At 44.7% G+C, this 27,309-nt stretch overlaps 1 protein-coding gene across 1 annotated transcript in view; it reads right to left on the reverse strand.

Annotated features, from left to right (window-relative positions):
- Positions 1-2,481: 2,481 nt before the first annotated feature.
- TMC2 (transmembrane channel like 2) overlaps positions 2,482-27,309 on the reverse strand; it is a 60,571-nt gene continuing 35,743 nt past the window's right edge. Inside the window, exons 12-20 of the mRNA XM_045980555.1 lie at positions 24,480-24,659; positions 22,828-22,977; positions 20,639-20,767; positions 18,059-18,126; positions 17,007-17,246; positions 9,934-10,059; positions 7,000-7,078; positions 6,028-6,145; positions 2,482-2,699 (exon numbers count right to left, since the gene is read on the reverse strand). Coding sequence (XP_045836511.1) covers positions 2,482-2,699; positions 6,028-6,145; positions 7,000-7,078; positions 9,934-10,059; positions 17,007-17,246; positions 18,059-18,126; positions 20,639-20,767; positions 22,828-22,977; positions 24,480-24,659 — 1,308 coding nt within the window. The remainder of the gene's footprint in view (positions 2,700-6,027; positions 6,146-6,999; positions 7,079-9,933; positions 10,060-17,006; positions 17,247-18,058; positions 18,127-20,638; positions 20,768-22,827; positions 22,978-24,479; positions 24,660-27,309) is intronic.

Consider the following 27,309-nt stretch of genomic DNA (forward strand, 5'->3'; position numbering starts at 1 on the left):
ACCCAAGAATGCAGAGAAGATAGGACTGCTTTCTAATAACACGTCCCCGCTCTAAAGCCAGAGCAGCACCCTTCCTCTCTTACCCATGTCTTCTTCCTCTGCCTGTTTCCCAGCTCACTGGAAGTTTCCTGTTGCTTGAGGGTCCTGGGAGGCACCATGAGCTAATTCTTTGATGGACATCTCTTGGAAAATCTTTGAGTTGTCTTGAGAGTGGTATTGCAACTATTTGAATTAGGAAACCTCCTGTTAAATTATTTCCATAAATTCTTGGATAAGCACCTTCAAGAGATGGAGCCTAATCTCCTTTCCTTGAGTGGAAGCTAGACTTAGTGACTGAGTTCTAATGGATAGAAAGCGGTAGGATTGATGGTGTAACTTCTGAGACTGGTTATAAAAGGCACATGGCTTCCTTTTTGTTCTCTCTCTTGTCACTAGCTCTGGGGGACACTAGCTGCTGAGTTGTGAGGACACCCCAGCAGCCCTGTGGAGAGGTCCACGTGGGCAGTAATCAAAGTCTCCTGTTAACAGCTAGTAAGGAGTGAATCCTCCTATCCACAGCCATGTGTATGAACCAGCTTGAGAATAGATCTTCCAGTCCCAGTCAACTCTTCCAGGGCTGGTAGTCCCACCTGAGATCTTGAGCTGTACCCAGAACCAGAACTGCCTGGCAAAGCCACTCCCAAGTTGTTGACCCACAGAAACTGTGCGAGATGATCAGTGTTTCTTTCTTTAAGCCATTAAGTTCGGGGGATAATCTGTTGTGCAGAAATAGACAACGAAGACATTCCCTCACATAAATTGTGCATCACCAGGACAGGATCATGTTTTGTGTTTATGGTGGGTGTTCAGGCATGTTGGTAGCCATTGGAAGCCTGACAGTAATCACTGTCCCTCCCTAGGGGCTGGCATTACCCAGGCAGGTAGTCTTGAAGGCCAGGGGTCATGTGGTGGCCATTTTTGGGCCTCCCAGTCCTGCTTGGTTGGGTTAGATTGCCTGGATCCTGGTGGCAGAGTGTCAGGCATGTAAGCTCAGGCCAATGTGTGTCCTCTCAGAAGAAGGCATAAGACACACCTTAATTTGGGATTGGGGGTTTGACCTGAGTTTCACGGATAGGAGGCCCATGAAACATCTTTTTAGTCTCACCTGGAGATGGACGGGGGCAAAAGGACTGATCTGTTTCTCCTGGTCACACGTCCCCATTCCCATTCCATTCTAGGTCATGTGTGAAGTGCTGGTGCTGGGTTGGGAAGGGGAAGGAATTGGGAAGGAACCTGGGAAATACTTTAGCACATAGTTTATGAAGTCTCTGTAAAATCTCCATCTCCCCACCAGGACTTTGCCTGACTTCCAGGGTGTGGGAGATTCTCCTGAGAATCCCCAGGGCCATGGTTGGGCAGTGGGCAGGGGAGAGGACTCCCTTTAGAACACTCAGAGACATGGCATGAGACGATCCTGAAGCTGGGATGTGGGAACATGGGGCAGAGGAGAGGAGGAAACCACCTACAGGATTCCCGCAACTTCAGAGTCTGAGACTGTGACTCGGATGCTGCTGAGCCTTTGTCCTTGTTGCCAAGGCCCTCTCAATGGTCTGACCTCCCTGACTTGTGCCCCCCAGGAGACATTCTGCCTAGAATCACACCATGACACTAGTTGAACACAGAGTCGCCGGAGACAAGGGTCTGCGTCGCACCATTTGCCAAACTCCTCAGAGAAGCCATCTTCAACATTCCTTACACAGTAAGCAGACTATCAAATTCCTTTTCAGATTTGGTGCTTGAGAAGGACTCTTCTGCCCTGAGCAATCTAAGTTGTCTCTAGTTAGAAGAAACACTTGCTCCTTGCCTTACAGCTAGAAGGCTCCCATGCATTTTTGCTCCTTAATGAGTCAGCTCCCCTCAGGCTGAGTTCTGGGGGACAATCATCTTCCTATTCACCATGGCTGGACTTTGGTTTACTACCTTTATATTCAGTGGCTTCTTGTACCTTTCATTTAAACCACCTCATCTCCTTTGGATAGAGGTGATGGTCAGGAATGGGGGCTGCTCTGTCTCACATCTTCCTCCCAGTTAGTAAGGTTAGCAGAAACCAGTGTCCCAACATGGCGGCCATGAAAAATTCTATGGTGGTGACTGTGGTCCCACCCCCTCCTCCCAAAGTCTGGAGCAGAGGGAACCACAGTGAGTATAAGGTCTAGAGCTGCCTGAGCCAAGATACTGGCAAGGGCAGTTTATGGGGAGTGGGGAGAGACTCAGCTCCCCTGAAGAGTGGACGAAACCATTGTCCTCCCATTGTGGTAGCCAACAAGTGCCTGAGAATATATAATAGAAATTCCCACAATGACAGGTGAGAGAACATGTGTGTGCGTGTGTGTGTGTGTGTAGAGAGAGAGAGAGAGAGGAACAGAGAGTATCTTTTTAGGTGTGTGAGCTCGTGGGGCTGATGGATCAGCCCCAGAATGGTGCTTCTGTGAGTCCCGGCTGTCAGTGGGAAGGTCTCTGAGCACTCTTTCCAGTGGCTGACCTCCAAGGATGAGTCTGAGGCTGAGCAGGGCTAGAATCTGGTCTGACACCAGTAAGCCGAGCTCCAGAGAGGTGCCGGGAGGCAGGCAGTGTGGTCCCACTGGCAGAACTGGAGGTCCCAGGATCCTGGACCTTCTTGTCTGGGGTCCGGTTTTGGCTGGCAGGGTGAGATGTGGTACCTGGAAAAGGAACCAAGATAAGAATGAGGATGTGGGGGAACCTGCTTCAGTTTCCGGGTATCAAACGGGAGCCCTCTGGAGCTGCCCTGCTGTGTGTGTGTATTTCAGTCCCATTTGGCAAAGTAAGAATGGTCAGATGTCTCTGGGTGTCTGGGGGCACCTTGGCCCGGCCTTGGCATAAACAGATTTGTTGGAAGAATATGGTCTGCTGGCTGGAGAGCTAGGTTTTGAACACTGGCCTTACACTGGATTCTCTGAGCCTTGGTTTTCTGGAGGACAAAGCTGGGACAACAGTAACATATGATGCTGGCAGGGGCTGTGTGACCTGCATGGAATCATATCCAACTTCCAGCGCTCCTGTTTACTTGTCTCCTGCCCTTCCCCTAACTCTGGCCTCAGGGTGATTACTGGCTTGCTCTTCACTAACCTCAGTTCCTGTGACACAGAAATGGACTAGGTTTCCCTAGTGGGTGAATGTGGCCTGTGACTGAAGTCCAGGCTTTGACGTGCCCCACTTCTTCCCTGCCCCTCCCCCTTATGCCTGTCTGGGGGTAGGTGGAGTCACCAGGTGGAAGGAACCACCATCCTTGCAGCAGCGTCCCTTGAGAAGAAAGTTGCCGTCAAGTGGAAACACACAATTTAGACTTTACGTTGAGTGAGATGTCAACTTTCATTGTGCTTGAGTCATTACTTGTTTGGGCCTATTTGTTACAGTAACTGGTATCATTCTAGTGACTACTTTGAGAAGAGAAGCTAAGTGAGGGCAGCCATGGAGGCCACTGGCGGCCATCTTCCCAGGCTTCCCCCCATAGCCTACTCCCACTGATGTGTTCAGGTCACAATAATTTTAAAAATCAAACACTGCAGTACCGAGGTAAGCAGTACAAAATCAGAAGAACTTTGGATCCATACTAAAAACTCACATTTGGAGAGGGGCAAACTTTAAAGCAGCGGCCTAGCAGAGCAAGGCAGGGAAGAAATGCATCAGGGAGACAGGCACATTGGGACTGTGAGGACGTGAGCTGACCACTGTCAAACTAGTGTAAGTTCCTCAGTTTTTCACAGAAAACATTTTGTACACCTATTGTTTTCCTTCCATACTTAAGTCCATCGGTGTCCAAATAGGCCCATTCCATTTTCTCATTTTTTTTAAAGATTTTATTTATTTATTTGACAGACAGAGATCACAAGTAGGCAGAGAGGCAGGCAGAGAGGCAGGTAGAGAGAGAGGGGGAGGCAGGCTCCCCGCTGAGCAGAGAGCCCGATGCGGGGCTCGACCCCAGGACCCCGGGGATCATGACCTGAGCCAAAGGCAGAGGCTTTAACCCATCGAGCCACCAAGGTGCCCCCCATTTTCTCATTTTGGTTGGTGATACTACAATATAACATTGCATGTACTTCATTTCCTGCCCCATGTGGGACAATTAGGTGATTTCAAATATTTTCTTCAGTGTCATGATAAGCTGCTAGCCAGTCGCTCTTCTACATTTCAACCCTGAACCGGTCTTGGAGAGCATTGAAAGACTGCCAGCCGATCTGACCGACAAGGAGGTCTGTAGCTTTGAAATGCCTTCCATTTATTTTGGGAGAATTGCTAGGGACAGGTTCTATGGTGACACAGACTTCTTGTCTTCTTTCTGCAACATCCACTTGTTTACTTGCTACCAACCATTCCGTAGTAATTCATTACTATTCCAATGTCAATACTGATACTGACAAGTATTCCAATACCAACACAGGGTTTGCCAGGGATGCAAAAGTTTCCTGACCTGCTTCCACAGCCACTTCCATCACAGTTGGACCTCAAGAATGAAAAATACGCCAACGGGGCACCTGGGGGGCTCAGTGGGTTAAGCCTCTGCCTTCGGCTCAGGTCATGATCTCAGGGTCCTGGGATCACGACTGCATGGGGCTCTCTGCTCAGCAGGGAGCCTGCTTCCCTCTCTCTCTCTACCTGCCTCTCTGCCTACTTGTGATCTCTGTCTGTCAAATAAATAAATAAAATCTTAAAAAAAAAAAGAAAAAGAAAAAGAAAAATACGCCAACAGAGGACGTTTGCCTTGCAGGGAGATAATACTGTGCGGTTTAAATTCTTTGTTTCTATTTTTTGTGGTCTTGTTTATATGTCATAAAGTCATCAAATAAAAAGTACAATTTCTGCATTAAAAATTTGAACTCCTGAACTGTCAGCCATTTCTTGTGCATCTTATTCACTTCCGGCATCAGAGGCCAAAATCACAGCGCGCTGATGTGGTTTAATTTTACAATAGGGACAAGCTTTCAGACATGGGGTCACCTAGGAGATGGTCTCTTTTGGCTTGACATTTCCTCTCTCAAGGTGGAGATGGTCTGTGACCAATCCCTGTTGAAGTCCTATGACACTTTCTTTGGAACACATGTGGTCATTTCTCATCCTTCCATTCTAGATATTCCAGTGTTTCTCTTTTTTAAGTGACTACAAATTGGTTCTGGTAGGAGTAGCAATTACCAGATTCAAATCTGTTTTTCCTTCTAAAGAAAACATTCAAGGGCACCTGGGTGGCTCAGTGGGTTAAGCCGCTGCCTTCAGCTCGGGTCATGATCTCAGGGTCCTGGGACAGAGTCCTGCATCAGGCTCTCTGCTCAGCAGGGAGCCTGCTTCTCTCTCTCTCTGCCTGCCTCTCTGCCTACTTGTCATCTCTCTGTCAAATAAATAAATAAAAATCTTTAAAAAAAAAGAAAAAAAAGAAAAGAAAACATTCAAGACAACACAGAGAACAAATACCTCCTCCATCCCCAGGTGACTGTGACCCCCTGTCAGCCAACCCTCAGGGCATCTTAGAGGCATCTGGGTAGGACACCTGCAGTGCCCCTCCATTGGGCTAAAGAGCCAGATAGAAAGAGGATATCAGAGGGGGACTGTCAGACTCAAGAGAGAAAATGAAGAAGACGAAATCGGTTCAGAAAAGAAGGCTCACTTGTGGCGAAAGTCAACAGTCACCATAGAAAATGCAGCGAGACTTGGTGGGTAGAGGTGAGGGAGACAGCCCCAGGGGAGAAGTGGAGATGCTTCCCCATGTCACAGACGCCCCTCCCAGGCTCATAGTCATGGGTTCTCTCTCTGTGTGCCAGGCCTCTGTGAAGCTCACCTCTTGCAGAATCCCATCTCATTCTCCCCACCCCATGAGGTAGGACCCATGACCCATTCTTAGCTTAATGTGCCCAGCTTCGCACAGCTAATTATCAGAATTCTGACTTCATCCCAGTTCCATCTGATTTCTCAGCTGATGTTCTATACACCCTCCCATGTGGCCCCATGAAGAAGGAATCGTCATGAAATAGAATTTACCTTCTTTGGTGAATTGGAGCTGGGTGGCATTTTTGGAGGTGTCTTTAGCTGTGTCCTCTGAATCTTGGACTGTGGTTCTGCCTTTGATAGATTTGTGGCTCTTCTCAACTTCACGGAGCTGCAGGAAAAGAATGAACGGTTCTCGGGGAAATGGGTGTTTGAGGATCAGAGCCCATGATGGCGAGGTCTAGGGGACAAGGACTCCATCTTCGGTTTTTGGTGACTACCTTAAATTGCCAGGTCTTGGTCCTTGCCGCTGGTTGGACAGGGGAGCCCAAGATTCAGCTTTGCATAGTATTTGAAGGGACATCTGGCCAGGGGAGGACAAAAACCCTGCCAATCCTGCATTTCAAGGTTCTCTGTATCTGGGCAGGAGGACAGTGAGGTTAACAGAGGGAGATGCAGAGGGGGAGCTGGCTGCGAGGCAGATAAGATTAGTTCCAAAAGAGGGAGCAAGGAACAAGGAGGACAGGGCTTAGAGCGGGGTGGGGTCTGCCCTTCACCGCTTTGGTGGGGGAGGGGTGCTGGAAGACAAGAGAGTAGTCAGAACTCAGCTGGTGGGGAGAGAGGCTGTCTGTGTGCAGCCAGGGACTTAAGAGACCTCTTAGGCTGTGTGCACAAGCACTATGTCATTCTGACAATATTTTCTCTAGTATTTATGGTATTAGTTTTAATCTATACATATTACTGGGGGTACTGGTTTTACTATGTATGAACATTGCTTGAGTCCATTGAATTTCTCCTGTTCTTTAACAGCCTCTCCAAATTTAAGCCATCATTATTGTGTGCCCCCCGAATAACCTCAAAATAGAAATGCATGTTGTTCAATCTTACAAGGCTTCCTATAACACAGATACTTTGGGATCTGGTTTGGAAGGAAGCCATTTAGCTAATACAACTGGGCTCACAGAGCAAATTAGCAAAAAACAAAACCATGACATCTTTTCAAATGAAAACTCCCGACGGACTCACCGCTTGAATTTTCTTTCTCAGCTGGGCATTAGCTCGGGAAAGGCTTTTGGAAACTGAGTTCAGGTAGTAGATGGCCAGGCTGCAAGAGAAAAATGAGCCTCCTGTGATAAGGCAGTCTTGGAAAATGAAGAGCTGGACCCCTTCTGGAGGAATCAAGGCAGGCTTCCTGGAGTAGGTTGCCTCTGGGCAGGGTGGAGAGATTAAGCTCCCGACTTAATGCGGAGAAGGTTCTAGACACCCTATTTTCTATTTTATTAAAAGTGGAAATGACATACACATTTTAAGCTCTCAGAGTGCTCAGTAAATGTTGGCTAAGGGAATCAGTCTTCTTGGAAATCTGAAGAGGTGGGGGAGGGGCGGGGGTTCTTAAAAGCAGAAGAAGCTGCTTATACTTCCTGGGGAGCTGCCCTGGGTCAGGCTCTGTGTCATGTGTGTCCCACTCCACATCTGTGGTTTTCACGGAAACCCCATGAAGTTGAAAGGATGTCTCCCATCTTTCCAAATCAGTCTCCTAGAACTCAGAGAGGTTAATTACTTTGTGGAAGGTTACCCCATCTATCAGTACTTTTTGGAGCCAAACATTTAAAGCCAAAGCTCCTTCCCCAGTCATCAAGGGCTAAGAGAGGAAGGTCTGGGTGCTCGGTGCCTGCTCCAAGTTTGCCTAGAAGCACAAGTGCAGAAGGCCTGGAGGTCCCTGCTTAGGGAGCACTGGTGGGGATGTCTGGTCCTGGGCTGGTTTTCAGAGTCCAGCTCTCACCTGGTGTCCTTTGAAGCTTCCCTTTCACAGGACCTAAGGTCGAGGTGTACCTCAGGTGCACCACCTGAGAAGGGAGGGGCCACAAAAGTCAAGGTACCACGTGGATTGGGTGCCTTGCCATCCTGTTACTTGGGAACTTCTGAGGTTCATCCTTCTTTGTCATTTTTCTCCATAGATTTCAAGTCTTAGCTGCTCCAGCTTGGGTCTTCTAAGCCTTCCTCTCAGAAGGTGGGGACACCCAGAGCCAATTCATTGAGTCCACGAGCTCTCTCCAGCCAGAGAGGAGGAATCCCGTTCTGTTTAGGGCAGAGTGTGGGTCAGAGGCTATCACATGAGCCCCCGGCAGCAGAGACTCAGGGGGAGTCAGGGAGGACAGTGGGAGGCAGCAGGACCTGTTTTGTAAGGCTCCTACCTGAAAGCCAGACCTCACCTTCTCTCCTAACTAACCACCCATCTTTTAGGAAGGAACTGGAGGTCAGAGAGGAGGAAATGCTCATGGGTGGCTGTGTCCCTCCATTCCCAAATTCAGCATTTCCTTTTGCTGCCTGCAGGGGTCAGGTCTGGGTTCCAGAATTTCCTCAGGCATTCAAGGGGTAGTACAGGTGGTCACTATCATGCCAGTCCGTTCTTAGGCCTCAACTAGGAACAGAAGAGGTTCTAGTCAAAGATGTAAGGAAATACACCTATTTGGGGGAACAATTCAGCACTCTCTAGAAGGATTGGGAAAACACATACCTATGACTCTGCACTTCTACTTCCAGAGGGCTGTCCAAGAGAAGCCCTCACACATCTGCACCAGGACCACATTTGCAAGAGCAAAGAAGTTGGAAACCTAACCACCTCTCTGCAGAGGGACAGAGAAACTGTGGTTTAATTCACTGAAGAGTGGAGTAGAGCCGTTCATAGAGGAATAGAGCTCCTGGATCCACATGGATACATTCCCCAAACATCATGTTGAGTGAGAAAGTGAACCATTCCTGAAAAAATTTAAAGCCCAGAAAAGGATAGCACACCCGTGCCTGATGAAAACACCTGACTGTGTAAAAATGATCACAATGAATTCCCACAGTGGTTACTTTTGGGGAGGAAAGAAGAGAGCTGGATTGGGTGGGAGAGGGCTTGAAGTGTATCTGTAATATTTTATTTCTTGTAAAGGACAGATTGGTGCAAATAATGCAAACTAGGAACATCTGTTTACTCTTGTGATCCCGTTCATGTTGTCTGTACTTTTCTGTATGTTAGGAATATTTCACAATTAAAAAAAAAAAAAGCATGCTAAAATGGGTTTTTGTAAAGAAAAAAAAACACCCTAATATTTTCACTAGTACATTTTTGATGACCATAATTCAAATTCAGGAGTCTCACTTCCCACCTTCTTCTTTTCTTTCTTCCCTTGCTCCTTCCTTGAACGTGTGTTATTTGCCTCCTCTGCCCTAGGCCTGGGGCTGGTGTTGGGGGCCCAGAGATCATCCAACCTACTCACCATTCTCACGGGTTTCTCGGTCTTTGGTGGGAGGGAGAGTGGGGAATGAACCAAAGGTTCCAGCGCACCCAGGGACAGGCTGAATCAGACCCTCTGCTTTCTCAGAGACCCAGAGCCCAGGTGTCTTTGATATTTCTAAGGGGTGTTTAGGAGAGTGTTACAGATACTGGCAGTGGCCATCCATATCCCTTGGGCCCCGTCTTTCAGAGTGCTCCTTGAAAGACTTACGGCTAGCAGTTCCTTTACCTCTGTGCCTGGAGCTTCCCTTCCATCCCCTGCAGAAACCCTTTGACCCAGGAATGCAGCTGACCCAGATTGCCAGGGAACTAAGCCACTCCGCTCCCCTTTTAGGTTTCCCAGTCCAACCCACTAGTGAGCGATGGGTGCTGCTTTACAGATGCCCCATCCCTGACCCTTGAGCCGGATAAATCTGTGACCCATTCTTTCCCAGAATGGGAAAGTGTTCCCCAGAAGGATTAAAGTCACCCAGTGGTAATGACCTTGCTGTCCCCTTCCCCATCTCATTTCCTACCCTCGCTCCCCAGTGAACTATTTGCCTTTGCATCTTTGTCTCAGGATCTGCTTCTGGGAAATGCAGATTAAGGAAGAGGGCTGGGGGTGGGGGGAGAAGGACCTGCCTGGGAAGTCTCAAGTGTAAGGGGAATGTTGCCGGGAGGCAGAGCCCCTAACTTACAACATCAGCAGGATGGCTGGGATGATCAGGCCAGGGTTGGCGAGGAAAGCAAAGATCTTGCCCAGGAAGGTTGGAAAATCATTTTCAATCGTCTCTTGGATGACATCATACATTCTGTTTTTCCCACTGCGAAGAAGAGAGAACACATGATAGCTCACTATACGAAGCCTGTGTGGCAAATACAGCTGTGCCCGTGTCCCCATGGGTCCCAAGCTGCCACTCACTACTGCTTTCCCAGAAGAACCAGAGCTCTGCTCCAAAGGGATTGCACGTAAAACATGCCCCACGAAGGGCTGCCATTTGGCTCTGTCTTATAGCTGGTCAACCCCCTGGCCAACGTTATGTCCTTGGAACCTCAGAACTTCTCAACCTGCATGGGTCTCCTGGGTGTCTGACATCTTCCTCAGCAAGATGAAAATGGATTTTCTGCTCTACTCTCCTGGGAGAAAATTGCCTGCCAGATAGTTGTAAGATCAACATGGAGCTCCCTTTGGGCCCCAGGGAAAGAAAGAGTTCTCCAGAGGCTTATGTGGGAGACAACCTCATGCGGCTGCTCAGAAATACCTACAATTTGTCTTCAGATGATAGTTTCAGGAGATTGGATCACCTAGGACAGGATCCTGGACAGGTCACAGTGGTAATTTTGATTTTCTTCAAATACCCAAGAACTATTATGCAGACTGACTTCCACAAATGCCTGCCCAGAGACTACAGTCCCTTGCTGTCTATGGTTAATCATTTCAGGGCCAAGAAATGGACTTTAGGGCTTGAAATCTGGTTCAAATCCTTGCTTCTTCATCTATTAGCTGTGGGACACACGGGATAATTTACTTATTCTCTTTCTGCCTGTTTCAGTTCCCTCGGTCTCCCCATTAGAGCTGTGTTGTTCAGTGTAGCTATTAAAAAAAAAGAATAAAATAAAAATCAATTTAAAAGTTAATTAAAAAAATACAAGATGTCCAGCTAAATTTGAATTTCAGAAGTATAAGAATGTCTCATAGAGCAAATTATTCATTATCTATCTAAAATTTAAACTCAGCAGGGCATCCGGTATTTTCTCTGGCAGATCTATACCAGAGCACTTAGTCTTTCGTTCTGATTTGCTCTAGGTCTGTCTTTTTTCCCTTTTCTACAGAGGAAAACAGCAAACACGGACAGCTGCAGCTGATGGCTGAAAATGATGAGCACTAAGAAGTCAACATCCAGCATCCTTTATGTTGTTTATGTTTATTAGTTAGTTATTGGACCAGTTCCCTTTTCATTATTAAACAACTCTTTTAATCGAAAAAAAAGTTAATTAAAATTAAGTAAAATTAAAAATTCAGTTTTTTAGTCTCACATTTCAAGTATGCTCAGTAGTCATGGGACTAGTAGCTACTATTTTCGAAGAGTAGATTGGAATTTTTTTCATCACATAGAAAATTCTATCGGACAGTGCTGTAGAGGTTTGATATCTTTGGCCAAGATACTGCAAAGTTTTCTGCCCTAGTTTCCTCATCTGTATAATATAGCATAATAATGATACAGTATAATACGGTATTATGAGTAGAATAATTGTATTTGCCTCAGAGAATTGTTTAGAGGGTGTAGATACAACTTTATATAAAACACTATGTATGGGGTCATCAAATGATAAGTGCCCTCCAATATGTTGCAGCCAGAAGCTTCATCTTTCTCTTCTGTAAAGTATTGATCAAAGGTTGGCAAATAATGGCCCATGGGCCAGATTTGGCTTATGACTTGTTTTCCTATGGCCTGAAAACAAAGAATGGTTTTCACGTATTTCAGTGGTTGGGGTTGGGGGAAAAGAAGAATATTTTGTGATATATAAAAATTGAAGTAGGAAATTCAAACTTTAGTGTCACTAAGTAAAATATTATTGGAACACAGCCACGCCTGTTTATTTATATATGGTCTGTGGTCATTTTTGTGCTCTAATGGCTGACAAGAAATAGTTGTGTCAGAGACCACTCATGGCCATCTCAATGCTTAGCGCTTTTAAGTGCCATGTGTATTGTATTATGACATTTAATTAATTCATTTTTTATTCTTATTCATGCGTACCTGTCATGTAAAAACAAGAAAAGTGAATTTCACCTGTTATGCTTTTAAATCACAGTTAAGTATGGGTTATTTTGTCCTTGAATCATGATGTATTAGATGATATATTAGTTTCCAGTGGGTGTTATAACAAATTGCCACACAGGTGACTTTAAACAATACAAATTTGTTGTCTTATAGTTCTGCATGCCAGAAGTCTGACTTGTTTCACTGGGTTGACACCAAGGTGTTGGCAGGGCTGCACCCCCTTCAGAGGGAGGTGCTAGGGGAGAATCCGTTTCCTCGCTTTTTTCCCAGCATCTCATGCTTTATTCCTGGCATTCCTTGGCTCATGGCTCCTTCCTCCATCTTCAAATCTGGTAACACCTCTCTTTCCATGGCGACATCACTTTCTGTTCTTCTGTAGTCAAATATCCCTGTGCCTCCCTCTTATAAGGACACTTGTGATTTAGGGCTCATCTGGATAATCCAGGATAATCTCTCCACCTCAAGATCCTTAACTTAATCACATTGGCAAAGGTTACTTTGCTGTGTAAAATAAGGTCCACAGGTTCCAGGGATGAGAAGCAAATATCTTCAGGAGCCATTATTCAGCCCATCACATTATGCTCTCTAGTCCTTGAAGATTCATGTTCATCTCACCTGCAAAATACATTCATCGCCATCCATGTATCCCCCAAAGTTGCAACCCATTAGAGCATCAACCCACAGTCCAAAATCTCATCTAAATATCATCAGCACAAAAGTCCCAAATCTCACCATCTAAATTACATATAGGTGAGACCTTGGGTATGATCCATCTTGGGGCAAAATTCTTCTCTCTATGGACCCATAAAACTAGAAAATGAGTTATTTACTCCCCCAATACAGTGGTGTGTCAGCCCTAAGATAACAGTAAAAGATGGCAGTGTTACTGCTCATATGACATTCTTAAATATCTGGTGGGTCTTCCATGTGTGTTATGGGAATTCGGTCCATTAGACAAGAGGGTCCCACACAGATCTTTACTGGAGAATTCTATCTCTATGCTTGCCTTCTGCTGAGATGGTTGAGAGTATCCCAGTAACAAGCTTAAAAAAAATCCTCTGCATGAACGAATATTTAGGTTTTTTGATCCCTCAGAGGCATTCGCAAAAGTTGCTCAGCCTGCCCCTTGTTGTTGTTGTTTTTTTTCTTTAGAGCATGCTTTCCTGACAGTAAATCTGTTTGCAGTGTCTTTTGCAATCTGACAGGCTGAGCATTTCCCAAATCATCAGGTGTGGTTCCTTTTGGTTTATCAGTTCTTTTCTCAATTTGTCTCTTTCCTCTCACATTTTAGTAGAAGACAGCAGGACGAAACCAGGTTGCACCTTCAATACTTTGCTTAGAAATCTCCTTAGCCAAACATCCAAGTTCATTATTTACAGATTCAGATTTCCATATACCTGTAGGGTATCATTCAGCTAAGCTTTCTGTTCTCTCTATAGCAAGGACTCCCCTTTCCTCCACTTCCCAAAATCACATTCCTCACTGACCAGTGGGGAAGTGATTAAATTGTATTTGATTGCAGGAGCTGAAGAAATGTATCTGGAGGAAATAAACTTGCTCAAAACTTGGAGAATTTCCAGCAAAAGCAGCTGCTCAAAGAGTTGAGGACATTGAGAACAAGGGTGTATTCCAAGAGAGGTAAATGATGTCAAGTGGTTTTCTTTGGCCCTTGATGAGTCAGTAGATGTTACTGATGCTGCTCAGTTGTTTAACTGAGGAATGAATGCCAAGTTTGAAGCAACTGAAGAACTGATTTCTATGAATACACCATGTGGAACAAATATGGATGAAATTTTCTCAAAGAAGTTGAGAATACGTTAATTCAGTACAACTGAATGGAATGGAAATTGGTGCAACTGATGTGGGATCTGTTATGGCATGCTACAGTTGACAATGGTCAAAATATATATAGGGCAGAAGAAGGCTTAGCTGGACAAATTTATGAAGCTTGTGAAATTTTAGGTGTGGACAGACTATGGTTATTCACTGTCTTACTCATCAGTGGGTAATTTGCAGAAAATATTTGAATCTATCATGTGCTACTGAAATCAATCAATAACGTCAATAGTGAATTTCATCTGCTCTCATAAGTTAAATATTTTCTGAACTGTACATTTTTGTCAGAAATGGAAACTGAGGATTCTGGCTTGCCCAACTGCATAGCAATTCAATGGCTTAGCAGTAGTAAATCTTTAGGGGAATTTTTCTTCTAGGGTAGGAGATGTGTTGTCATGTCTGGTACAATGATGGACTGTACTGCTCTCTAAGAAGTAAAACTGACATTGATGACAAGGGACAGTGACTTTGAGCCCCTGTTATCTGAGATATTATCATAGCCTTCCCCTCAAGAACTCCATTCTTTTCATTGGTAGACCTATATTACAAAAATTATACTCTATTATTATCATATCCTGAGTTTTGTCAATAATATAAACTTTGTGGCCATTTATTTCTCTAATTATAGAAGTATTTACATAATATTCTTGACTTTTTTTCTCCTGATTCCCAAGCTGAAAATATTTACTGTCAGGCTCTTGCCAGAAAAAGGTAGCTGAGCCCTGGTGTTGATGATGCTTCCCACCTCATAGCCTTGTTAGGTGTACCAACTACCCCCAACTTGGGCAGGGCTCAGGCTTCACAAACTCGTATATACACCTTACCATGGAAATTACCACCCTCCTTTAAGTGTTTTGCAAATAATACACTAAATCCTCATAACAACATTAGGTCAGAAGCACTACAATTATTTCCGTGTTATAGGCAATTAACTTGTAGTGTAGGGAGTTAAGTAACTTCTCGAGATGACCCAGCTGGCAACTGACTGAGCTGACTCTAGAGTTAGGGAGTTGAGAATTTTTTCTTCGGAACAGCTAATAATAAAGATTTTAGGCTTTGTGAACAAGATGGTCTCTGTTGACGTGACTTCACTGTGCTGTTGTAGTGAGAAATCTGTGGCAACAGATTATATGTAAGCAAATGGGTGTGGCTGTGCTCCAATGAAACTCTGTTTACAAACTCTATGTCTCATCTGTTGATGTTGTCTGTTTGGATCTGGGTGAAACCCCAAGTCCCTCCAGGTAAAAGTGAATTTTTGTGATGTGAAGTGTCTAGTTTGAACACTGACCATAAACTAGGCATTCTCTTCTAGACACTGGGTATAAGGCAGTGAGAAAGGAAGCAAAAGTCACACCCTCCTGAAGCTTATGTCCTGGTGAAGGAGATAGACAAATAAGCAAAAACCCTGGACTGTTAGATGTTGATCAGGAGATACAATAAGCAGAAACAATGATAAGAAGAGTGCGTGTATGACATTTTAGTTAGGCTCTCCAGGGAAGGTCTCACTGAGAAGGTGACCTTTGAGAAAACACCTGAAGCAAGTGAGAGAGAGAACAGCTGTAGAAATATCTGAGGAATGAATTAACTGTTGGTGGGTTTTGATGAGAAGGGTGACAGGAAGGCAGTGGCAGCCATGTTTCCTTCTGAGTTCTGTTTTCAGGTTCCTTTCCCTGCTCTCTGGCTGTAGGCTGTCAGGGCCTCTCAGGGTAGTAGACAAAGCAAGGGTGGGGCAGGGGGCAAGGGCCAGGCATGGCTTAGGCCTGCCCATGCGCCTCCTTCCTGGCGGCAGGTAGGCAGCCTGAACAAAGAAGCACTGGCATTTGTATCTAGAGCTCAGCCCTCCAAACCTTGCTTACGAAGAAGTCAAGAGAGGGTTCTACCATTCCTATCGTGTGGCTCTCCCTTCAGCCTGGCATCCCAGGCCTTCTACAGCTCAGCAAATTCTTCTTCTCTAGATCTAGTCACACCCCAACTCCATTCCTTCCACCTGAACCTCTGTGCAGCCAGATCTCACTCTGCCACGAGCACGCCACTAATGCCTCTGAGCATCACAGCACTCGCTGGGGTGTGGGGGGTGGGGTACACACCACAGGGCTTTAGCTACATAAGTCCCTTCTAAACGGAAAAGTACCAGAGCAGCATTTCCCCATGTGTTGATCCACTATGGTAGGCCCAAAGCCAGGACCAGAGTGAGCTGGGTCAGGCCCTGGGACGCACAACGGAAGGAGCTACTCACTTGTAGTGTCGTGCAAGCTCAGAATCGGTGCCTCATCCACCTCACCCCACTCCTGGCCCTGGATGAGTGTTCCATGAAGAGTCTGTGGTCAAGAAGGATAGAAATGCTGGCTTGCACACATTATCTTATTGCATGATTCTTCTGATACATTAATAAAGAGTGTGCCCCAAGCATTTTTAAGTCAGAAGGTGGCAGATAAAATGGTCAGCATGTTCCAAACTGCTTGAACCACAGAACCCCTTCTTATGGAGTAGAGAGATGGCTTTATTTTCAGAGGGTCTTATGCTTGGAAAGAGAGCAGCAGATGCATATTATTTCTCAATGTACCTCCTTCCCTCATTACTTATACATTCTTTATACAATGCCCAGTCTCCTAAACTGGTCTGACTTATACCCTGAACCCACAGTGCTGACAAATGCTCTGCAGGGGATTGGGACCCAGTCAAAAGTCTCAGTTGCTGCTTCCCATGTGAATGGCACTTATAAATGTATGGTTATTTCATCTTCAGACTATTCCTCCCATCCCCTTACTCATCCTATGGTAAGATAATCCAGGGCAGTAGACTATCTACTTGTTAAAAGGTTAGAGCTGCACTGTCCAATATGGTAGCCATCAGCCATGGGAGGTTATTTAAATTACAGTGAATGATAATGAAATAAAGAAATTCAGTTTCTTTTTCCTCATTCCAATGTTCAAGAGCCACACGTGGCTGGGGGCTACCATATTGGATCACGCAAAGATAGAACATTTCCATCCTTGCAGAAAATGCCATTGAATGGTTCTGATGATTTGCACAGAGCTCCATGGCCTTTTGCAGGCTGATGAGAGGCTAGAAGAGGACTTCTGAGCTAGTGCTCCCCGAACAGACTGCTCTGGGGGAGGAGCTGCTCCCATGCAACTGGGACTATGCACCTGAATGGTCCGCAGTCGAAGGAGGGTGGGAGGGACATGATGGTGTAAGCCACTGGCAGGAGGCTGAGGAAGAGCACCAGCAGCAGGAGGCCCATGTAGAAGTTGTTGGATCGGGAGGCTTTGAACACGCGTTCGTGGGGCACATTGCTGCTCATCACTGCCCAGCACTGGAAGTACATGGAGGTCAGCAGGCGCAGCACGTTGATGCCTACCAGTCCCGGAGCGTAGAAGGAGCCCATCCTGGAAGGGCAGAAATCGCATACTCGGTTGGCCCCCCAGCAGGTGAAGCCAAGGAAGGATGACAGGAGGAAATGGGATAGATGGGTTAGGAGCATGAGGCCTCACTGCCTTCCCCGCAGGTTCTGAAGGCAGTGGTCTCCCATTTAAGCCGACTTTTATTGCCAAGCCATAGCCATTCCTCAGGAGAGGGAGATCTCCAAGCACTACTGGCTTGGGTTCTGACCATGAGGCACCTAACAAATTATTTGGCCTCCTGTCTCTTTCTCTGTGGTTCTCCTAAAACAATGGCGCTGCTCAGAAAAGTATCTGAAGTTCTTAAATGAAGAGAATGGGACACTGGCTTCCAGTGAGCCCTCAGTCTCTTAAAAGTCTTTGGTTGAAATTACTCAGCCTTTTCTTCTAATCCCCGCCTCAGAGGAGGAAGACCCTTTGCTCCTTTCCTCCTCCTCTCCTACCTATTTTCTCCCTCCTCCCTCTTCCCTTTCCTCCTCTGTTTCTCCTCCTCTCTCCCTTTTGCCTCCTCCTTCCTCCCTTTTCTACTTCATCCTTTTTTCCTTCCTCCTTCTCATTCCCCTTCAGTCTTCCTCTGTTCCTCTCCTTTCCTCTTTGTGCGTGGTAGCCCATGAGTAGGCCAGATATGGTCCTGGTTCTCATCTTGTCCTGTCCTCTATTTGTCATCTGAAAGGAGGCAGTTCAGAGAGGCCTGAGGATTTGTCTAACCTCTTGGCCCAGCTAGCTGGGAGGCCAAGCCTGGGATTCCAGTTTTCTGACTTCCCTGATGAGGTGGTCCCCAAATAAAACGCATAGCTCACCAGATCATTCCTTGGTTGAAGATCAAACCAAGTACATTTCCACTAATATCAAACTCAGCATATGATGGCTGCAGGGGGAGGCAGACAGAGAGAAAGGAAGTTGTTAGGCATTAGCCAGCCTCCATGACCAGCCAATTGGCTAAGCCAGGGACACTCCATCTCAAAGAGCCTGCTCTGGTGATCTGAGAGGAGTCTTGGATTCATGGTTCTGTTTCTTTAATTAACACATTTTCCACGTTTCAAGGAAAGTTTTGAAATTCTCAAAGTTGAAAGTTTTTCCAGTGACTTTTTCCATTAAAGAAGTGAGAGTTTTTAACCTTTTAGGGCCTGCAGGCCAGCTGTGTATTCTTGGGAGGACCCTGGCCCCAACGAGAACATTTTATCAATGCTCTAACCAGAAATTTACCTTAAAATTATAATCAAGGAATAAATCTAATAGGTAACCAAATGCAAATAATTAAATGAGAGGTCAAATGATAGTTTTAAAAGCAAACAAGCAAACACAATAATTAAACCATTCCTCCAACTGTCTTTTCTCCTCATTTTGCTCTAGTCTGAGAGTAGTTCGTGCAAAGGAAAGAGCTCAGCCAGACACTGATTTTCAGAATTTTGGAGATTTTTCAACTATTGGAAAGACTGCAGATTGTGTGAGCCCTGGGGAGTGAGGAGTCCTCAGGCAGCATGCTTAAACCAACTTCCCCATGTGTCCTCTGGAAATGGAGGTCAAGAGAGACAGAGATGAGGAAGAGGAAGAAATTAGGAGAGAAAGGAGGGTCAGGCATGGATCAAAGGAGGAAGAGGAAATGTGCATTTTCCAAATACATGATGGTTTAGTCTTGGGACCTTAAAATGAAACGTTTAAAAATATTTTTGAAAACTTCTCATCTGCTGTGTTTTGTGTCCTGGTTAGAAAAATTGTCCTCACCCCAAGATTGTAAGTTTATATATGCTTTCTTTTAGAATTTATGATTTAATTTTTTGACGATGAAAATTTTGATCTACCTACCATTTATGTATGTAGGTGAAATGGGTGAGAGATATAGTCCCTTCCCCCAGTGGTCAACCAGTTGTCTCCACCCTTTGTTATAAAATCCTTTCCCACTGGGTTGAAAGACTGCATTTATCTTAAACTGAATTTCCACATAGATTATTTCATATAGATTGTATTTCTGGATTTTCTGTTCTGTTCCATTGATAACTTTGGCTGTTCCCTAATACTAGTTTTAATTATTATAGCTTCATAATATGTTTTAACATAATGGTAGGTATAGTCCCTTTCATTTTGCTGTCTTAATATTTTTCCTGTCTATTTCTACATGCTTATTTTTAGAATGAAATTTAGTATTATTTGGGGACCTTGTTAAACTTATAAGTTAATTTGAGGGCAATGACATCTTAGCAGTTTCCTTTTGTCCTATTAAAGATGGCATCTTCTTTGAGCATGAGGTTCTTTCACCCTTGCTCTTGGATGAGATTATGAAGTTTTCCTCACTGTGAAGAGAAGTTGAGTAGGCTTGTGCAAAATTGTGGCTGGTGACTAAAAGAAAAAAAATATGACAGAAACCTGTACTGGAGCCCTTACCTAAGCCAGGTACCTTACTGCAGGTCATGATCAAGAGGACACTGGTAAACAAGATATGGAGATCAGTTAAGGGGTTGTACCCCTCCCACCCCCCAACAACAGTGACTTATAGGGACAGCGAGAGAGGTGTTGTGGAAGAGACACACACAGGACAGAGGAAGCCAGACATTCTGCCTTATCACAGAAGGCCACTACGGGAGAGGAGATGACACACATTTAGGAGGAGCAGTTTCCCAGGTAGGGGAGGAAGAAGAGGATCTCAGGTAGAGGGAATGAGTGCAAAGAGGTTTATCAAAGCATAATCCAGAAGATAGCACCAATGGTTACTATGTTCTTGGTTTGTTCCAAGACTTTCTGAAACATTCACGTCCACCTGCCCTCTCCCACCCCAGGATTTCATTACAGTCTCAAAAATTAAGAACTACCATTTCTAGACCGCCTGGGTGGCTCAGTTGGTTAAGTGTCTGCCTTTGGCTCAGGTCATGATCTTAGGATCCTGGGATCAAGCCCTGCTTCCGGCTCCCTGTTCAGCAGGGAGTCTGCTTCTCCCTCTGCTCATCCCTTGTGCTTGCTCTTGCTCTCTCTCTCTCAAATAAATAAATAAAATCTTAAAAAAAAAGAAACTGCCATTTTGTCTTATTCACTTCTGTTACCATTCCTATACCTTGCTTGGTGTGAACTCCAAAGGATGGTGGTCTTTGCCTTCCCTAATGAGAGTTGATGCCACTTTGGCATTTCTCTACTATCATCTGCTCAGTACCAAAGCATGTGCCAGATAGGAAGGTCATATTGTTAATTACGTGGGGGAAAAGTGGAGTTTCCTCTCGGAAGGCAAATAGGTCAGTCACTTAAAGGAAATACAGATGAAATGCTTCACTATTTTGCAGAGCAGAGACTGGCATCAATTATCCAAATAAATGCCCAAGAATGCATCTGACTATATCAGATAGGATGGTTGAGACCCCTCTCTGTGGGGTGTTCATGAAACGGTGACCTACAAATCCAGCCTCCAGGTCCCAGCACCAACAGTAGTTCATGAACCGGACAAAACAAGCCCGCAGGAAGTCCCCCAGCAGGATGGTGATGTACGTTACCAGCATGTCGGACACCGTCAGCCTCATAAATTCCTGCAAGGGGCAGCACAGGAAAAAAAAGGCATGGTCAGGGTCAAACTTTGTCCATTTCTCCCAGCTGACTGCAGCTATGCAAAGTCTTCCCTACCCACTTGAATCTTTTCTGTGACCTGCTGGTTCGTGGTGGCACAGAGGCGGTACAGAAAAAGGACCCCAGGCTTTTGAAAATCCTTATTTTTTGTTCCCAGCTCTACAAGTTACCAATCATCTTTTGCTTTTGGAATAGTCTCTGAGCCTCTCGAAGCTGATAGTGATATCAACTTTGCAGGATTATTGGGAAGCTTAGCAATTATGCATGCAAATTGCCTGGGACATTGGCAATGCCCAGGGTATGGCAGTTATCAGCACTATTGCACAGCGAGAGGATCTGAAGGCTCCCTCCTTGCTTCCTGCACCTCCTCTGAAATGTAGCTGCCCCCAGCGAACACTGAATCTGACCATCGTCCCTGGGGACAAGAGCCAGCATTCTTCATCTCCTGCTAATTGGATTTTTGGCTTGTTATACAGAGATAATAATGCAGGTTTTTTCATGAGGCACATAGTAGAAGAGCCAAAAGCAAAGTTTTTCTCTGCTTTACAGAGTGTATATAATTTATTAATTTAAAAAATTGGAAAAGATCTACCAGGCATCATCACAACCTTTAAGACATATGTCTAATAGCCTTGGAGTTCCTTGGAGGCACAAGGTCTGCTTTATTCATTTTTGTATCCTTCAAGATGATTAATGAATGTTTGCTGGATGAACAGCTGATGAGTTTTCAGGATTATTCCTCAATAAGAATTCAAGTTAATGCTCCTAAGTAATAGACAAATCAACATGTATCAGGTCTCCACTTCTGGGCAAGGTGATGCTCTGGGACCTGGGGTGGAGGCGGTGAAGGATACAGGTGAGCAGGATGTAACAGCTCAAACTCATCATTACTGACATGTTCAGAAAGAGACAAGATTTAACCAGTGTTGGGAACAGTGATGGGCATTCAGGGAGGAGGGCAAGAGAGACATCTTCCAAGGGCATGAGACAGGACATGAGAAATTCTATTGCAGAGTATTCCAAAGGAACCACGTAGGTAATGGACTCTCTTTTGCCTTCTAAGGAAGGTGGGTTTTATTGACTTGAAGACTCTTTCTCTGTTATACCCTGTGATGGCTTTAGAAATGCAGAAGATTGGGAAGCTGGATTGCTTTGTACATGAATGTACAAAGGAGGAGGATTTCAAGAGTATGGGAGGAATCTGGACTAGAAGAGATAAGAAATGGTGAATCTGAGCCCTCCATGGAGGAACTGGGGAAAAAAGGCTCCCGGGACCCCACGGGAAGGAAACTCTGCTACAGGAAAATATCTGCTGGTGGATTTATAGGCAATGTTTGATGGACTATGTGATACATCCCTTCCTTCATTGTACTTCACCACCCTCAGTTAAAAACACTGCTGTCTAATGCTCTGTGTGATTGGGTTCTTCAGGGAACCCATGAAGAAGTAATAAACTCTGCATCTCAGTGTGGTGGCATAGGAAAGAAAGTCCTGGGCAGGAGATGGAGTTGAGGAAGAGAAGACAGCTAATCCCTGTGTTACCTGAAAATCCTTCAAGTTTCTGCCCAGGAAGGCAAAGGACATTAGCCTTTGAAGTCCATACTATGCAAGCTAACTGGAATGGTGGTGACAGTGCATAAGGTGAAATGGTAGTTGTTAATATTTGGGACTAACAAAAACCATTAATTCTCTTTACAAAAATGCCCAGATGCATATATGGACACAAATCCTGCCCCCAGTTTTTAGGAGTATTTACTCCTTATTTGAGATGGAGAACCTCAGGCTTTCAGTGAAATCTGCAGTGAGACTCTAAATGAATCCAAGTAGTATTAGACCGATGAATGGAGCATGTAGAAAAGTATGTGGGATGCTGAAAAAAAATAAAAAGGGAAAGAGAAAAGGTTAAAGTTTCCTAGGAAATACTAGCTTGACATTTTGGTGGCTTAAAAATAGAAACATCCAGAAAGAAATAACAAAGAACTGAGAACAGGGATCACTTTCGCAAGACAGCATAATTACTCACAATGCCCACGGCTGTCTCCCAGCAAGAACCCCGGGGCACATCTGCGGGGTGCAAGGGTGGCCGGGGGATACTCTCGTTCCAACCCGAGGCATTGTAATAGTTAAACAGAGTCCAGTGAGTGATGTTCTTTATTGTTTCTTCATTAGAGAGCTAGAATGGAAGATGGAAATGTGGGGTTGGAAGGAGCCAGGGATGGTTCAATTGTTTCCAAGGGAACAACAATAAAAGCTAGAATATGCCACCAGTCTACCACCTAGCCTCTGCCCTATCCGTCAGCAGTCTCTACAGAAATGCCCTTCCCAGCCTTTCAGTCTGGGGAGGGGGCATTTGGCTGAAGTCCTTGGGTCTTTTCCATGAGATTTTTTCTAAGTTACTATCTGTCTGTCCATCCGTCCATCCGTCCATCCATCCATCCATCCATCCATCCATCCATCCATCATCCAGTCATTCATTCTTCTTTTGAGGGTAATGTTTTTCAGGGTCTATTCTAAGCATGTAAGGTAGAAATGACACAAGAGTGAAAAAGAGAGACGGGCTTCCCTCAGAAAGTTCACAGCCTGGAGGTGACAGAGGTGAACACACAATTATAGAATAGAGTGATAAGAGCTATGGGAAATATTCCCCAGGGACCGAGGAAATCCACATCAGACCATGGGGCCACAGAGAACTTACTGGAAGCAATGACATCTGAGGCAAAAACCTCAGGGAGGATTAGTCAATGAGTTAAACATGAGGAGAAGGGTGGAGAGACAGGCAAGAGAAAATTCTGTCCCATGGAGGAAATGTGAGGTTCAAGGGAGTGGAAGAGTTCACTGGGGTAGGATGAAAGCCAGAGATGAAGGAGGAGGGGTAGGCAATTACTTCCATGCTTAGAATCTTCCAATAGTTTTCTGTTAAACTCAGGTAAAAGTTCATACAGCTCAGTAATGAGGAGGAAGGGGTGGGGAAGAGGACTATCATCATCTGACCCTTGCCTTAGGTTCATTTCCCCTTCTTCCCTCCACTCTATTCTTTGCCATCCTACAGTTCCTTGTTTGCACCAGCTGTTCCCTCTGCTTTTTCCAATGTCTGGTAAGACTCCCCAAGTTGGGTGGGGGGAATTCTGGAGTCCCTCCTATGGACTGTCATGCTTTCCTGGGTTTGCCCCCACTGGAGCACATGCCACAATATGCTGTGCTGAATGAGTCTGTCTCCCAGCCTAGATGTAAATATCCTTGGAACAGGACTGTGTCTTCCTGTCTACTGTACCCTCAAGGCCCGATATAGTGGGTGCTCCGTGACCGTCTAGTGAGCAGCGATGGAAGGTGGGGTCAACCATGAGATATCATGTCAATAGACACTTACCTGGCTGGTAAATATTTATAGCAGCTATGATGCAATATAGGAAAGGCTGCAGATAAACTATTAAGGATACCAAATGACATGCATATGATGTAAAAAGACTACCTAAGAAAAAGACAGTAATGACCTGCAACAAAATATTAACGATGGTTGTATTTGGGTAATAGGATTCTGGGGATACTTTTTTCTTCATTTTACTTTTCTCAATTTTCCAAAATTTCTTTAATTAATAGGGATTATGCATGAGTAAAATATAGCTGAAAAAGGAAATCTCATGGGCACCAGGGATTAGAGGAGTTTGTGGTCTTTACCTTGAGATGAACATCATCCATCAAGGCCAAGAGAAATGTGTAGAGGTTCCCCAAGAAGAGTGCAAAGATGCGTCCCAGCTGCCACTTTAGTCCAATGCGCGGGTGATAATTCTCCAGAGCAGCGATGGTTTCAAACAAAGGGGGACAAAACATACCAAGCAGGGACATCACAATTTCTACCTGAGAAATCAGGAAAGCCTGGATTACTTGGGTCATCTGTATTACTTGTTTGGTCACCATCTCTGTACTCCCTAGGGCCATGCATCTCCATCTCCTTCTTGCCCCCTCTTCTGCCTCGGGAGATGCCCTGAGGACTCCACAACTTACTGTGTGACTGTGACTAAGCTGCCAACATGCCTGGAACTGTCAGCCTATGTCCCAGACATCATAATTGCTCTGTGACTGGATGCCATCATGATTGTTGCTATTAGTATTGATAAAAATGGCAAATTTTCTTGGAGAAAAAAATGGGTTAACATATGGAACATTTCTTTTCATTCAGTAAAAGTCATGAGCTGGGCAAGAGTCACTGTGGTAGCTTTTATCTCAGTAGCACGGAAGACAGGAAGCTGAGATCATAGAAGGGAACTAACAGCAGAGGGACGTGGTAAAGAGTATGGCATCGGGAGTCAGTTCTCTGGGTTTGAGCTCCAGCTCTATCCCTTGCTGGGTCTGTAACTTAGGACAAGTTACATAATGTCTCTGAGTTTCTTACTTCTTCACATGTAAAGTGGGAATGACATTTTTTTATTGTGAGAGTCAGATGAGATTGTGGACATAAGTCTGCTAGCCTGGAGCCTGGTAAGCACTAAATTTGGCTCCAATTTTGGGAGAATCCTGACTTGTATAACTGAACATGACCATGGTAGAATATTTTTTTTTTTTTCAAATAAAACTGCTCATCTAGTAGAGAGTAAATCTTTGAACTGCTGACCAAAGTGCAGGTGGGTCGACTCTTCCGGGCTAGTTCTGACTCCCTTATATATACTCTACCACACTGACTGTTGGCTTGGCTACTCATAACCTTCACACCTGTTCATGCAATGTTTCCCACCTGGACAGCCATCACTGTGGTGCATCACTGCACCACATCCACCACCGCCCTTCTTCACATGCATAGCCTAATTCCTGCCTTTCCCACAAAGTCCCCCTGCCTCTCCAGCTCACATAGAACTCTCCACCTGGCACACATCTGTAAACCAAAACATCTTAGTTGATCACTATTCCTGCCCACTGCTGTTCCTGTTTTGGTTTATTCTTGTCAAGTCTGCTTCCTAAGGAAACTGCAATCTGCTTAAGGGCAGACTCCACCTCAGGCATCTTTTGTATCCCTCTTCTTGTACCTTAGTGATCTGATGTTTTAGATAAGTTAACTGTAAAAGCATGTAGCTTAAAAACATTCATTCTGATTATTGCCTTTATTTTAAGAAAAGTATTTATTTACTAGAGAGAGAGAGAGAGAGTGAAAGAAAGAGAGAGCACAGAGGGAGAGGGAGAGGGAGAAGCAGATCCCCACTGAGCAGGGAGCCCAGTGTGGGGATTGATCCCAGTATCCTGGGATCATGACCTGAGCCAAAGGCAGACACTTAACCACTTGAACCACACAGGTGCCCCATTATTGCTTTTAAACCATAGCTTTAATCCATTTATATTTATTGTAATCACTGACATTAATCTATCTGATTTTATGCTTTATATTTGTCCTACCAGTTGCACATTTCTTTTTCTATCCTTTTTTGCTTCATGGGAAGAGATAGATTCTTTTTTATTATTTAATTTATCTAGCTCATGATTCTGTAGATCAATATTTTTTCTCTGGGCTTAGGTAGGTGGTATTTTGCTGGTCTCATGTGGATTCATTCATATATCTATGGTCAGATGGTTGATGACTTCATTCATATGTCTGCTAGTTGACTGGCTATCATGTAGAGTGATGAGATAACTGGGCCATATGTCTCTCATAATTCAACAGCCTAGTCTGGAACTGTTCATATGGTGGAGGTCTTAGGGTTTCCAAGAGGGTAAGTTCCAATACACAAGCATTTTTCAAGTCTACTTATATCATGGTTGCTATTGTCTCATTGTTAAAGCAATTCACATGGCTAACCTAGCTGGATTCCAAGGGTGGGGAAACAGATTCTACCTCTTTGTGAGAGGAGCTAGAAAATCATATTGCAAAGAAATATAGGACTATAAGAAGGGGAAAAATGTGTAGCCATTTTGCCAACTACTAAAGATGTTAAGTTCTCAAAAGAGATTTATGGACTCAATATAACCACAATGAAACTTTAATGAGTTTTATTGTGGATCTTGATGAGAGAACTCACTTTACCAGATATCAAGACATACTTTAAACGTATAGTTTATCAGTGTATTTCTTAGGGCAGGAACAAGTAAATAAACCAGTGGTATAGAATAGAGAGCCCAGAATCACACTCACACATTAACAGATACTTGATTTAACTTTATATTTGATTTATGATGTATGGCACTGTAGAGCTGTGAAGAAAGGATCACCTTTTTAATAGTTGGTGCTAAGACAACTTATTATTCAGTTGACTGACATGCTAATTATAATCCAGCTTTAATAACCTATAAGAGACTAATAAGACGTGACTCTTTTTTCAAATGTTCATGCTACTTAACTGGAAAGGGATGTGATTTCACTTTTTAAATACGTCCTATAGGGTGGCTCAGTCATTGGGTGTCTACCTTTGGCTCAGGTCAAGATCCGGCGTACTGGGATTGAGTCCCACATTGTGCTCCCTGCTCTGCAGGAGGCCTGCTCCTCCCTCTCCCACTCCCCCTGCTTGTGTGCCCTCTCTTGCCG

Source organism: Meles meles, chromosome 16, assembly GCF_922984935.1.
Source record: "Meles meles chromosome 16, mMelMel3.1 paternal haplotype, whole genome shotgun sequence".
NCBI lineage: Eukaryota > Metazoa > Chordata > Mammalia > Carnivora > Mustelidae > Meles > Meles meles.